The following is a 12,679-nucleotide window of genomic DNA, read 5'->3' as shown; positions in this document are numbered from 1 at the left end:
AAATGCCCAGGGGTTTGGAGAACAACAGCTTCTGGTTCTAACTGTGCCCCTTACTCACCAAGTCACCTTGGGAAAGAAACCTGCCATCACAAATGGGCATCAGTTTCCCCACTTGTTAACACAATGGTAACTCCAGGGATGACCTCAAAGAGGTGGAAGTCACATGTCAAACTGCAAAATGCTATGGGATCAGGACCAAGCAAGAAGTGAAATAGTAAACAATATGCACAAACAGATCTTAGTATCTCCCCAAGTACACAAACACCCAAATATTTTTGAGAAGGGTGAGCTCTGGCATGAAACACAGCTGGACTTAAATCTAAACTCCACTCACCCACTGTGTGGCCGTGGGCACACTGTTTAGCCTCACAGATGCTTCATCTGGGAGACAGGAATAATATTCAGCTATTAGAGATGCCATAAAAGAATGAGATTCTTGGCACATTAGTAAGCTGGCATCCAACAACTAACAGAAAAGAAAAAAAGAAATAGATAAAAATGAGATGAGAGATGCCTACACAAGTACACAGGCATCAACTCTGCCCTCTTATCAGTTTTTCCACCAAACTTGCACGCTGATCTAAGGTCCCTGCTCCTGAAAGAAAAGGGCACCTGGGTCAGACCCAAAATGCAGCAATAACATCAAGAACTTGATTTTCAGATAACAGCTGTATACAGGCGCCATTCCTCCACTGCCATTGAAAGGCCAGCAGCCTACGCTCACCACACCCCAGCACATACTCTCCGCTTCCTGGACCTGGGGAAACCAGAGCAGCTGGGATCCCCAGGCAGCCAGCCCTGTAGGAAGGCCAGACCCCTATCCCTGAGCGCCCAGCAGCCAAGGACTGGGCCCCTCCTTGGGTACAAACAGGAGACTGGGGCCTCACCGGAGTGGCTTTGAGCAGAACGCGTTCCTGCTGCAGGAGGCGACTGTTTACGCCCAGAGCAGTACTCTGAGAAGGGCAGCTGAGATAAAGCAGCTCTGGCTCAGCTCACAGGCTCAGTCAGCCCTGGGGACGCAGCTGGGACCATGGACCCGCAGAATCACCTTCCTCCAGAGCAGACCCCACCCCCGTCAGACTGGAGTTGCTTCCCACTGCAGCCGTAGCAAAGGTTGATGGAAATAGCAAGCTGTTTCATGAACGGGGACCAAGAGGGAGGTGTGATGCCTGGTCCAGCATCACCCCAGACATGCATTTTTCCAACTGTAAGCAAGGCCTGGGACAACCCCCAATGCCTCTTTCAGTGGACGGTAATCTTCGCAGATGAACTCAAAATCATCTCGAGGATGGAACTGTGATTAACAGAATCTGGGGATCCAGAGAAAAATATCCCCATTTTTGCTCACCTCTTGAATGACATTTCATGCTCTCTCACAGCCTGAGTTATTTCAAATATTATTTAGAGTCATAAACTATCTGTATTAAGAGAAACCTTACAGGTCATCTTCTCCAGTGAGTTTTATTTCACCACTGAAGAGTCTGAGGTCCAGAGAAAGGAAATTACTTGCTCAAGGCCACATAGACAAATGGCTGCAAAACCATGGCTAGAATCCAGGCTTCCTGGCTCTCCAGGCAGTGATGGGTCCCCAAGAGTGGACATGTGACTTAGAACACAAAATGTAATCCTAGGAGGCTAAGAGGTCTCCCTTTATCATTCATAAACCCTCACTGCATTCCAGGCATTTAATTAGCATTTTAGTGAAATAAGATAACCAATGAATAATGTATAACCACCCCCCCAAAAAAAACCCTAGGCAGGGAACCTCAAATATAGGAGAAAGAAAAATTAATACTAGAAGTATAGAAGTCAACACATGGAAATTTTCCCACAGAAAATTCCCTGTAGTGGATTTTCTGAAAGGTATTTGAACATCAGACTCAATCACACACTCTCATGGATAATCATAGTGATTATCTGAGTACAAAACTGTAATTGCACAAAAATATCTTTAACTCAGTGCATGTATAATACCAGCACATAGTAGGAGTTTCTAAATACACACTTCAAAAACCAGGTATCTACAAACACTCACCAGGGTTAGGAACCCTTGGCCTGACCTAGATTCTTATTTTGCATTTGTACCTTGAAAATATGTACCTGATTGATTCTGTCATCTTCTCTGAGGTTTAACGCTTATTCTGATAAACTGATACAGAGGTTTTAACAACTAACAGTATGAGTGGGAGGTAAAGTAATGCTACCAAAAAAAAATAAAAAAGACAACAGCTCTCTCATAAGCCTTTTTAATAACACTGCTCTTTTCTTAAAATCTCCCTATTTTCAAAGGCAAAATTCATCCTGAGATGCAAAAGGTTCTCACGCGGGTCCTGACCTGACACTTCTGTCTCTCTTCTCTTTCTACAATCAAGGTATTTTTCTTCATATTTATGTAAGCCTTTCTTTCACTCCAAACTTTCAGCATTCTCCCCACGCTATTCTATTTAAAATAATCCTCTCCATGTTTTTAGCACCTCTTTCAAATGCTTTTGAAATACCCATGTTCTCCCTGAAGCTGACCCAAGAAATTATTCTAGCCTAGAAGTGTTGGAAGAAAGCACCCAACAGACGGAAAATATAAACAATCATTGACCCCCATGTACTTCTACAAGTTCAAGTAATGGTCTTCCTGCACTACTGGCCATGAAAGCCCCTGGAGCACAGGGACTATTCCATCTGGGTTGCCCTGACCTGTGCAGGACATAAAGTATCCAGAAAAGATGACACAGACAGTGGAAACAGCAGATCCAAGACTACCCTCCCAGCACTTGGACTGGAATTCCTATCCAAGCGCCATGATTAGTCCATATGGGAGTTTTCCCAAAAGTCTATATCACTTAAATTTTTTAATTTTTTATGCTATTTCCTATCATTCTTTCATTACTCCTTTCATAACTTCTTACTCTATTCTCCTTCACCTCTCTTCTTTCTCTTCTTTTTTTAGAGAAAAGAGATACTACAGTTAAATGTACCATTTCCCTTCCTCCCATCCTAAAAAATGAAGGGCTTAGATTTTTACCCTTTGTTTTTACCCCTGTTAATGGTACCAAAAAAAAAAAAAACATTTTTTTTTTTTTTGCCCCTTTTGATCCCAATGTAAAGCTTCTCATCTTGGATAAACATTACACAAAAAAATGTCATCATCTTCACATGTGTAAATGAAATAAGTAGGGGGAAATGCCAATATTTCCCCCTACTCAGAAGTTCATTTTCACACACACACACCCTACATGCTTAAAGCTTACAGTTCCTCCGCAGAATCTTGCAAAGCAGAAATCAACAGCTCAGCATAGCTCCTCAAAGCTACCGAGAGGTTTCAAATGCTTCGAGCGAACGCGTTTGAGGTTGATTTTTAGTTGTTTCCCAGGCGCTGAGAAATATTCTATTATGTGTCAAAAACACATTTAAAAATATAACTCACGGCTGGGGGAAACCACACAGAACTTGAATTTCTTCAAACTCTGAATCTTGTCCTTTTAGCTTACTCTGGATGGCCTAAAACCCTAAAATTAGCAACTTAGAGCAGGTATCATAAAAATACTGTTGTCCAAAATCAGTGTCTACGTGCTGTGCACCCAGTTTCCGGGGAGAGTCCTACTCTACGTTTACCTCTCATTCTAGTATAATCACTAAAAGCACTCTTATACTCTGAAAAGTGTCCCAGTTTGGATGGTAAATTTTAAGAACACACCATCAAGATCTGAAGTCCAATAGTCCACAGCTTTCCAATGCTGCACTGGGTCTTAAAGCACCATCTGGGCCAATATCTTACAGTTCTCAGAGACAGAATGAAAAGCTACAGAAAAAGGACAATGGAGACCAGCTGATGGGCAGTAAGAAGCCACCTTTCCAGTGCCCAGTGACAAGCCTGGTCCCAAGGGGCAGAAACTGGAAAGAACATGGGAAATATAAAGAACCTGGCCAAATAATCAATAAACACTTATGGCTCAAACAGCAATATTTTGAGTGTTTCTGTAAGCATGGCTCCCTGCCAATGAAATTGGATCTGCTGTAACCTACCCTACAGGCCAATTTCTTTCTGTATCTGCGTGGAGACTATAAACTACACAATTAAAAAGAAAACAGTAACACAGATATGCATAGGGCTTCAGAGAAGTGGCCAAGTAGAAATAGGCTGTTTCTGCAACTTGAAAAATATGTACTAATGTTCTAGAAAAAGATCTCTTCAACCCAACTCCAGCAAAATGGAGCTGTAGATACATGACAAAGAAGCATGATAGACTGGGGGACTGTCTTAACATTCCAAACCCTGAGTTAAGAAGAGCTTAATAGCTGTAAGTAAAAAAAAAAAAAGGATGCTGAGAGTTGTTTTAATCGCTAAGTCATGTCCGACTCTTGGCAACCCCAGGCTCTTCTGTCCATGGGATTCTCCAGGCAAGAATACTAGAGGGGGTTGCCATTTCCTTCTCTAGGGCATCTTCCCAGATCAGGGATTGAACCTGCTTCTCCCGCACTGGCAGGTGGATTCTTTACCGCTGAGCCACCAGGGATGCCCAGAATGCTGTGAATAGGGTGGTAAGTCCCATCAGAGATTCCGTCTGAGCAAGGGGATCCATGTTTCATTCTAGAGCAGCCAGATAAAAACATGGGGACAAACTGCTCTCTGTGATATCTGTGGGGCCCCAGGGGTATTGTATGGAGAAAATGCTCCCCATAAGGCAGTGATTGAGGAACCAAGACCTCACCCATGGACAAGCTGCCAGGGCGTCCTTTGGTTTCCCTCTGAGCTGTGGGCCGTGCAAGGCGAGCAGGTCTCACGTAGCATCCTGTGGCTCAACTTCCCTCCTTGTACCAGAATACACCCAAGATTAAAGGTAAAAGGGGAAGGCGTGGCAGAGAATGAGATGGTTGCATAGCATCATCCACTCGATGGACATGAGTTTGAGCAAACTCTGGGAGACAGTGGAGGACAGCGAAGCCTGGTGTGCTGCAATCCCTGGGGTTGCAAAGAGTCAGACACAACTTAGCAACTAAACAACAAAAACAGCATGCCCTGACCCATGACATGGGCTTGAAAACTCTACACTTTAGGCAGAAAAAAAAGTAAAATGTATTTGCTGCACAGACAACAAACGCAGGTACCTCTGGCCTCCTTACAAGAAGGAAAATTAAATTACATCTGTATTAAGAAAACAAGCTAGTTACTGATCTGTGTCTCTCATCACCCTGTTTGTGAGTGAGATCCACGCAGAGCTGCGTCCATGATGAAAGAGGTAAAACAGGCTGAATGGGGAAGCTCCGGGAAGGATGCAACCTTGGAAGTGAACACAATCCCGTCCTCACCTGTGAGAAAAGGAACTCCGTCTGGAAAGCATTGGAAAAAACAAGAAACCTGGTTCTCTGCTTGGTGATCTCAGGCAAGCGTTACTGGAATCTTTACGCATCTTCTTAAAGCAACACACCTGACTGCTGGCCCTGGAGGGAGTTCACAGGACAGACAGGCCCTCGCCCCTAACTCAGAGGAGTCATGCAGGTGACAGGGAACCCTTGCCCTCCTGAACTCCCAAAGCACCGGCCCCCCTAGTGCAGCCTCTTTTAATTCCCTGGCTTTCTGTGAATAACATGGTGTTTTACCTAACATATAAAATATAAAATGCTCCGCAAGGCTCATCAATTTGTAAATTTCTAACCTTGAGCCTTGAGGAAATTATTCATATCTTGGAATACCCTCCTCCACATCTAAACAAGGGATATGATAATATGTCCCCTACCCCGGAGTCGGGGTGTGACATGGGAAAGAGCCTGGTTGAAAACGCAGGTTCAATACATGTTTCAGAAACACCCCCTACAACTTGGGAATGGCAGGAATTTACCTTCATTGTGAACTCAGGGAATGCCACCACAGCCCTGGGTGATTCATTCTGCAAACCAGCCACGACTGTAATTATTCTGTCGCTGTCGCAGAGTTATCTGTGCTCTTTGCAACAGGGAGCCTGGCTTTCCTGAAATATCCTGACCTACGCTAACCAGCTCTCGGTTCTGCACAGAGTTTGATGGAGCCCAGAGCAAGCTGAGCTCTGGTAGGGTAGATCTCGGGCTGGTCTGTCTCCTAGGAGGAGGTGATCCCCCTACAGGGTGGTCTGGTCTCTTTAAGAAAGAAAAAATGTTACAGAGACCAAAAAAAAAAAAAAAAAAACACAGCAATACAAACCAACCAAAAATGCCAGGAATGCAACTTCTGCCAACCAAATAAATAAATAAGATGTGAGATACTTTATAATAACTGGACATGATGCTTTTCTCTCAACCCTTCATAACTGAAAATCTCTGCATTTCCATCAACCCTACAAATGTGCCCTGGCCTCTGCTCCCAGGCAGCACTGACAATCTCCATCACCCACAGTAACTGAGTCCCTGAGCCTATAACTGACAGCCAAGCCCCAGAGATGCCCTGACCCTCTGAGCGTCCTCTGGTTCACTGAGTTTGCTGTCGGGGACACAAAATAGAGTGTGAGATCTCAGTGAGGCAGGTGAAAAGGTCCTCTCTAACTTCACTCTTCTTTCCCTCTCAAGTAAGAGATTAGGGGATGTGCCTAAGACGGCTGTAGCCTCTATAAAACACTTCAAGCTACCCCCCCCCCAACTCTACAGTCACCAAGGTCATTTTGTGCTGTTATTACAGATCAGCACTGTTTTAAGATATGCATACAGTAACAGATTTATTTCCATCAACCCTATGAGGTAGAACGGTGATCGTACTCATCTGACAGCTGCAGGAGCTGGAACACAGAGAGATTTTGTTCAAAGTCACCAAACTAGTAAGTGGCACAACTGAGATTCAAAATTAGACAGGTTGGTTCCAGAGACCCTTCTCGGAAAGGAGAATGCTCCGTGGGGGTCTGGAAACACGGTGAAGGAGTGATCCTAAGAGCAAGGCAGCTCTGCGTTTTTTGTCTGCACAGTTGAAGTTACAAAGACTGACCGAAGGCGCTGGGAACAGAGGGAGCTTCTTCCTGTCTCCTAAGGCAAAACAGGTCAGAGGGATGGGCAGCCTTTTCTAGGGTAGGAAGGGGGCTGATGCTTTCAATCTTGTAAAAGACCAAATATTCAGAATCAGAATTCCTGCTCTTCTCTGAGCATTACTGCTCACCTCACCAAGAAGGTAAAGTGGGGAAGGAGAGAAAAAATTAAGCGGCTGGGATGTATTTGCTTCGGCACCTGGCCTCCACCCCTTCTCAGCAAACTCCACACCAGGTGGGAACGCCACAGACTCTCTGTGGTCGTGTTTGTTTTAACCCATTTAAGCTCCAAGAACCCGGCAATCATGTATTACAATCAAAGTGATATGTGCAACTTTACACTTACAAGCGAAGTTCAACGCCAATGTTATTTCCAAGTATATGTTCATTTGGCCCTAAAAGCTGTCAAAACTCGAATGAGGCCTCAATCCAGAATAAAAGTGAATAAAGTTCTTGATCAGACCCTAGCCACTGAGATTGGCAAATAACCCTGGGCCCCTGCTGGGACACCCACCTCCCTCCTGCCTCTGTCTCCAGCTCTCATACGTTGCGCCGGGCGGAGGGGCGCAGGGGTGATAGCAGGTCTAATTAACGAAACCAGTTAAGTTCCCCCAAATAGTTGTCTCCACATATAAGAAACTAAACAAGCCAAAGAATCAGTCTGGCAAACATTTAAGTCACAGCTGTAGACACAAAGCCATGCTATGAGAAGTTAAACTTTTAAAATGTCCTGTAGAGTCTTATAGGCAAAGCAAATCCCACTTTGCCAGTGAGTGTCTTTTCCCACCAACACAAGCCAGCAGCCCTGGCCAGTGCTTCCTGCACCCCTGCACCTGCAAGTTCAAGTCTCAACTGAAGCTTCTCTGCCAGGCTTTACAGAAGCAACTTGCAGTGTTACTTAAGGCAACTGTACACTGAGAAGGTAGAAACGGGGATATATTTCACTTGAGCTGCTGGCTCACCAGACATTCTTAGGTAAGTAACCTACCTTCTCTGTCCCCCTATTTCCTTTTCTGAGGTATGGGTATAATAGTCACGTATATGCTACTAACCCTCCAGAAAAGAAAACGAACTCAAATTTAGATATTACATTCGCTCTGTATTTTCAAGATTCTCTATTTAGTTTTCCCAAGACAGCGCCAGAAATCAAATCTCATTACAATGAATGGCTGAAGACTTCCCAATTTCTTTGATCAGCTGACATTTTGTTGTACTGAAGGCTGTTGACAAAATCGGATCAGAGGCATGTAAACCATTTTGCAAAGGAAGGACACTGTAAATTTGCTTATTATAATGGTGACGACTGCAGCATTAGGCCTCACTGTTCCCATCTTACAGACAGGCAAGCTAAGAATAGTTACTTGCTCAGGATTTATTTTTATCAATAACCAACAGAACAGCATCATCTACTTAAAACCTCTAATATTTACTAAAACACTCCCCCAAAATGCTTCCGCTGTTTACTGTGATCTAAAACATGTGTTGCTAGGGGGCCCTTTTTCCTTCCCAGCACGCCAAATCCACTGTAGGTTTCTGAACTGACAGATCCACACGCTATTTCCCAGACAACCAAATCTGTCTCTTCCCCATAAACACACATATAAACAAGCCATACTTAGGAAAAGGAGGCATTAGTTGAGATCTGTCTTTGCTGGGAACTCTCCTTTCACTTCCTCTATAAATGGTTAGCATCAATTGGGACTAAGAGAATTTATTCTGGCTTCTTTAACACTGCCCCCGCCCCCCGCCCCCAAGGCCACCATCACACCAGCATCATTTCTAAACTGTAGCTCTCCGTGCCTGAAATGTCTCCGAGGTTCTAGTTCATCTCAGCATCTCTGTGACAACAGTCTTAGTCTTTCTGTACCGCCCAGGGAGCAACCCAGAAACCCTGGGCTTGAGTGTTAGGGGGTCTAAGAGAAGTCACCACCCACCGCTATGTCTTCTATTAAGGTCTCTGAAAGATCTTCGAATGACAAAATTCAGCTTGGCTTGTGTTGAAAGTTTAAACAGATTAAGAAAGGGTTAAAATAAGCAACTAATTACGGTGGAGGCAAAAGAACCGGGAGCAGCCGCCGAAGTTATTGATCATCAGATACAACAGAGCTGCCTGTTACTGCGATTAATTATTTTCCAAAAGCATCAGTTTGTCCCTCTACATCTTTCCATATACCTTTACCTCCAAAATCATGAAGCTCTTATGGACAGCTGGCAGTTCCTATCCTAAAAGAAAGCAACTTTTCTTCTTAAACTGCATTTATTCCAGAAATTCTAGAGTGCCAGAGTCCATGAAACTGCTTAGCACAAAAAACTGTGTCTAAGATAAACTGAAATTTCTTTGCTATCCCTTTCTTCTGCAAATCCAAGAGCTGGATAACACACCAACCAAAGACCCCAAATCATGTTTGGTGTTGGGAGGCTTTCCCTCTTCTCACAGATCTTAGGTAGCAAGGGACAAATTAATGGCAGATCAGAAAAATGGATGAAGTAACCTGCATAAACAGAATGGGGATGTTTCCCCGAGTTAAGATGATCATTTCAGCTCTGCGTCCATCTCCATACCCTCAACCCCGAAAAGAGACACTAGCCAGCAAAGGAACATGTGACAGGCGAGCTCAGGAAGGCAGGACATTTGAAAATGTGCTTGAAGGCCAGCCAGTTAGACACCCTTTGGGCTCTTACTCCCCAGGGCTCTCCATCTAGCTCCAACTCTGGGCGATGTCGGCAGGGTCAGGGGATGATGTCCTAGGCGGCAGTGTCCACCCTCACTAACGTTAAAGAATAAGGCCAGAGGGTTCCCGCTCATTTGGAAAAATAAGAAAGCAGGAATGGGGGTGCTAGACATTCTAAAAGCTTTTTCCCACTACTCACAAAAACACAGCTGTGAAAATAAATACCACCCGCTCCCCCGCCCCCCAACAAGGGTATCGGGCCACCAACAGTCCAGCTCTTCCTCCTGTCTACATCTTTCCAGCTGCCACCAGCATCGCCTGCTTAGCAGCTGGGGCAGAAACGCACCACTTGCCTGGAAGGGAAGATCACAGGGGGAGAAGTGGAGGGGACCCAGGCCAGAGGCCGAGGGCTGGGGTGGGGGTCTCGGCAGTCACCACTCACCCGGGGAGGGGAAAAGCTCCATATCCACTTTTTCCGTCTTGATGATGGTGAGAGTCGGTTTGAGATCGACGGCCGCCTTCATGGTGCCAGGAGTGGGGAGGGGGGACAGACGGGGCTAGAGCGAGTTTGCTGTTATTCTTGTTTTTCTTTTTAATGGGAATGAGTAACAGGGGAAAGGGGACGGGGGGAATCGGACCTTCTTCTTTAAAATCTCAAATTTCCGCTGACTTTGTCCCTCGCCCAGAAAGTGAGCGCCCGGAACTCTCTCCGGGGTAGTTGGCACTTTGCGGGAAAGTGCGCGCGCGCCGGGTCCCGCCTCGCCTGCGCCCCGCCGGCTCCCTCCTCGTCCGCGCCCGGCTCCCTCCTCTCCGCGGGCAGCCGCCTGCGCTCGCCCTCGCCCTCCAGAGCCGACTCCCTCCCTCGCCCGCGCGCTCTCCCCTCCTCTTTGGGGCGTAGCTCGCGGCGCCGGGCCCCGGCCGCGGATCTGCGCGCCCGGCCCCCACCCTCAGGATCTCTGCCTGGCGGGAGGGGGCGACTCAGGGGCGGGGCGACGAGAGGCGGGCGCGGCCGGGAGGCGGGGCCCGAGACCCTCGGCCAATCACCGGCCACGGCCCAAACCGAAAGGAAGCGGGGCGGAGCTCGGGGCCCTCCGTGCCCGCCGCGCCCTCGGCTCCCCGCGCTCTGCGGCCAGGTCGCCTGGGAGCCGCGCGCGGAGCCGGCGGGCCGCTGAGCCTCCTACCTAGGGGAGAAGAGCCCGGAGCGGGCGGGCTGGCTGGTGCCCGGGCCACCCCGGCAGTTTGGGAAAGTCCGTCTGATTATCCACGCATTCTTGAGGACTTGGTCACCCGCTCCCGCCCCCTCCCGGGAGCGGCATAGTTTTCCAAGTGCGTGTCCATCATTCATTCACAAAGACTGACACACAGGACGTGAGGCAGCGGCTGGAGGGGCGTGCGTGCGAGCAAGGGGCTCCGAGCCAGTGTCCTCAAAGGGCTCTGGGAATACTGGACTTGGGCTGCTTAGTGACTCAGGGATCGGGGCTGTATTGCCGGAGGAGCCTTCGATTTTCCCAGAGCCCACCCGCGTCATCGTTAAGAAATCAATTAAGAAGTGAGCTGCCCTTAATAAGAATCCAGCTGCCACTGGTACGGATGGAGCCCAAGGCTGCCTCCTGGAGACCCCAAAACAAAGGCCCAACGACTTCTATAGTATTAGAAAAGTCAAGAACTGGGGCTAACTGGAATCCAGTCCTGGGCTTCCTAGAACTTCCAGTTTCCCTACAGCAGTGGTTCTATTCTTCTAATTATGTCACCACTGGCCAAAATTTTGTGTTTTCTTTCACAAATTCTCCTCTACTAGATAAAACTGACAATCCTCATATTGCCACTGTCTAAAACATGATGCACAGCTCTGTGGTTTGAAGTTTCTGGAGTACATCATTCACGGCCATGACAGAATCACAACTTCAGCCCCCTTTTCCATTTGGGAAGCCCAGACACTTAGGATACCCTAACATGACCCCTGCATAATTAATAGCTTGCCACTGGCGCATTGGTTATAAACGGAGAGAGGTGGTCCTAATTAACAAATCAAGCAGTAGACAGTGAGGTGCACACCTAGACACACATACAAGTATCGGGAGCCAGGCATTGATACCTATCTTTGATGAACTAAAAGAGTAAACATAAATCTCTCTGAACAACCTCAGAGGAAGCTATTTTTAATCCTGTTTCCTGATTTCTAAGCATATGTTGAACTCCCACCACACGGTTATAACTGTAACCTCAGCCTCTGATAAGTCTTAACACACCTGCTTACCTCATCTAACTCCAGTTTTCTCCTCTTGAAGTATAGTAATTTACAGGTTTCCCACAGCCAGAGAGGGAAGGAGCCAGGAAGAGAAGATAAATCTCAAATCTCGGGCTCCTGGTTCAAACTTCAGATTATGCTCGTCTTCCAGTGACTCTGCAGAGTAAAGTATTTGTACGGGGGTAAGCCTGATAGACGAAGGATTGTTGTCATCCAGCTGTGTTTCCAAAAGGTATGAGAAAACAGCGCTGGCCCCCAGATGACAAGAACAGACCCATCAGATCCTGGGAAAAGCTGGGGGAAACAGCGCATGAATGAATTGTGCATTTGCACATTCAAATGAGCAGCCAAGAAAGAGATCTTGAACCAATCCTGCCTTACCTACTGTGAATACATCAGCAAAAAGAACTGTGCAAATCAGGAGTTGCTTTGGGGAATTTTGTTTTATCAATGTTATGTTAAGGAAATGCTGGCTTTTTTTTAATCCAGGTGTGAGTATTCTATTTCAAATGCAGCTTTCTCAGAGCAAGTCCTGTCTCTCCCTCAGTCCTTTTCTCAGCTTTCTTTCCAGGCTAGCCTAAACACTGCTAACCACCCCCATTCCTGCAAATTAGACACTCAAAGAGCCTGCCATGATAGATCCAAAAACACTGTCCACTCCAGCAGTGGGGGAAGTTTATTCCTTCAGTTCCTCAATGACGACAGCTCAACTTGTCAGTCATCCTTTATAACCCAGTCCTGAAGCCCAGAAGCTTGAAAGGTTTGACTGTGCAAATCAG

General features: G+C 46.5%; 1 protein-coding gene across 3 annotated transcripts in view; it reads right to left on the bottom strand.

Moving 5' to 3' along the window:
• ETS1 (ETS proto-oncogene 1, transcription factor) overlaps positions 1-12,679 on the bottom strand; it is a 140,243-nt gene that overhangs the window by 64,436 nt on the left and 63,128 nt on the right. The window contains exon 1 of one of the 3 annotated variants that reach the window (XM_027531198.1): positions 10,095-10,510. The exons of the other annotated variants lie outside the window; for them this stretch is intronic. Coding sequence (XP_027386999.1) covers positions 10,095-10,176 — 82 coding nt within the window. The 5' untranslated portion in view covers positions 10,177-10,510. Of the gene's footprint in view, positions 1-10,094; positions 10,511-12,679 lie in introns of those variants that run through there. 3 annotated transcript variants of the gene reach the window in all.

This window comes from Bos indicus x Bos taurus, chromosome 29, assembly GCF_003369695.1.
Source record: "Bos indicus x Bos taurus breed Angus x Brahman F1 hybrid chromosome 29, Bos_hybrid_MaternalHap_v2.0, whole genome shotgun sequence".
Classification (NCBI taxonomy): domain Eukaryota; kingdom Metazoa; phylum Chordata; class Mammalia; order Artiodactyla; family Bovidae; genus Bos; species Bos indicus x Bos taurus.
Note: the sequence above shows the minus strand (reverse complement) of the source record. Positions and strands in the feature narration are given on the sequence as shown.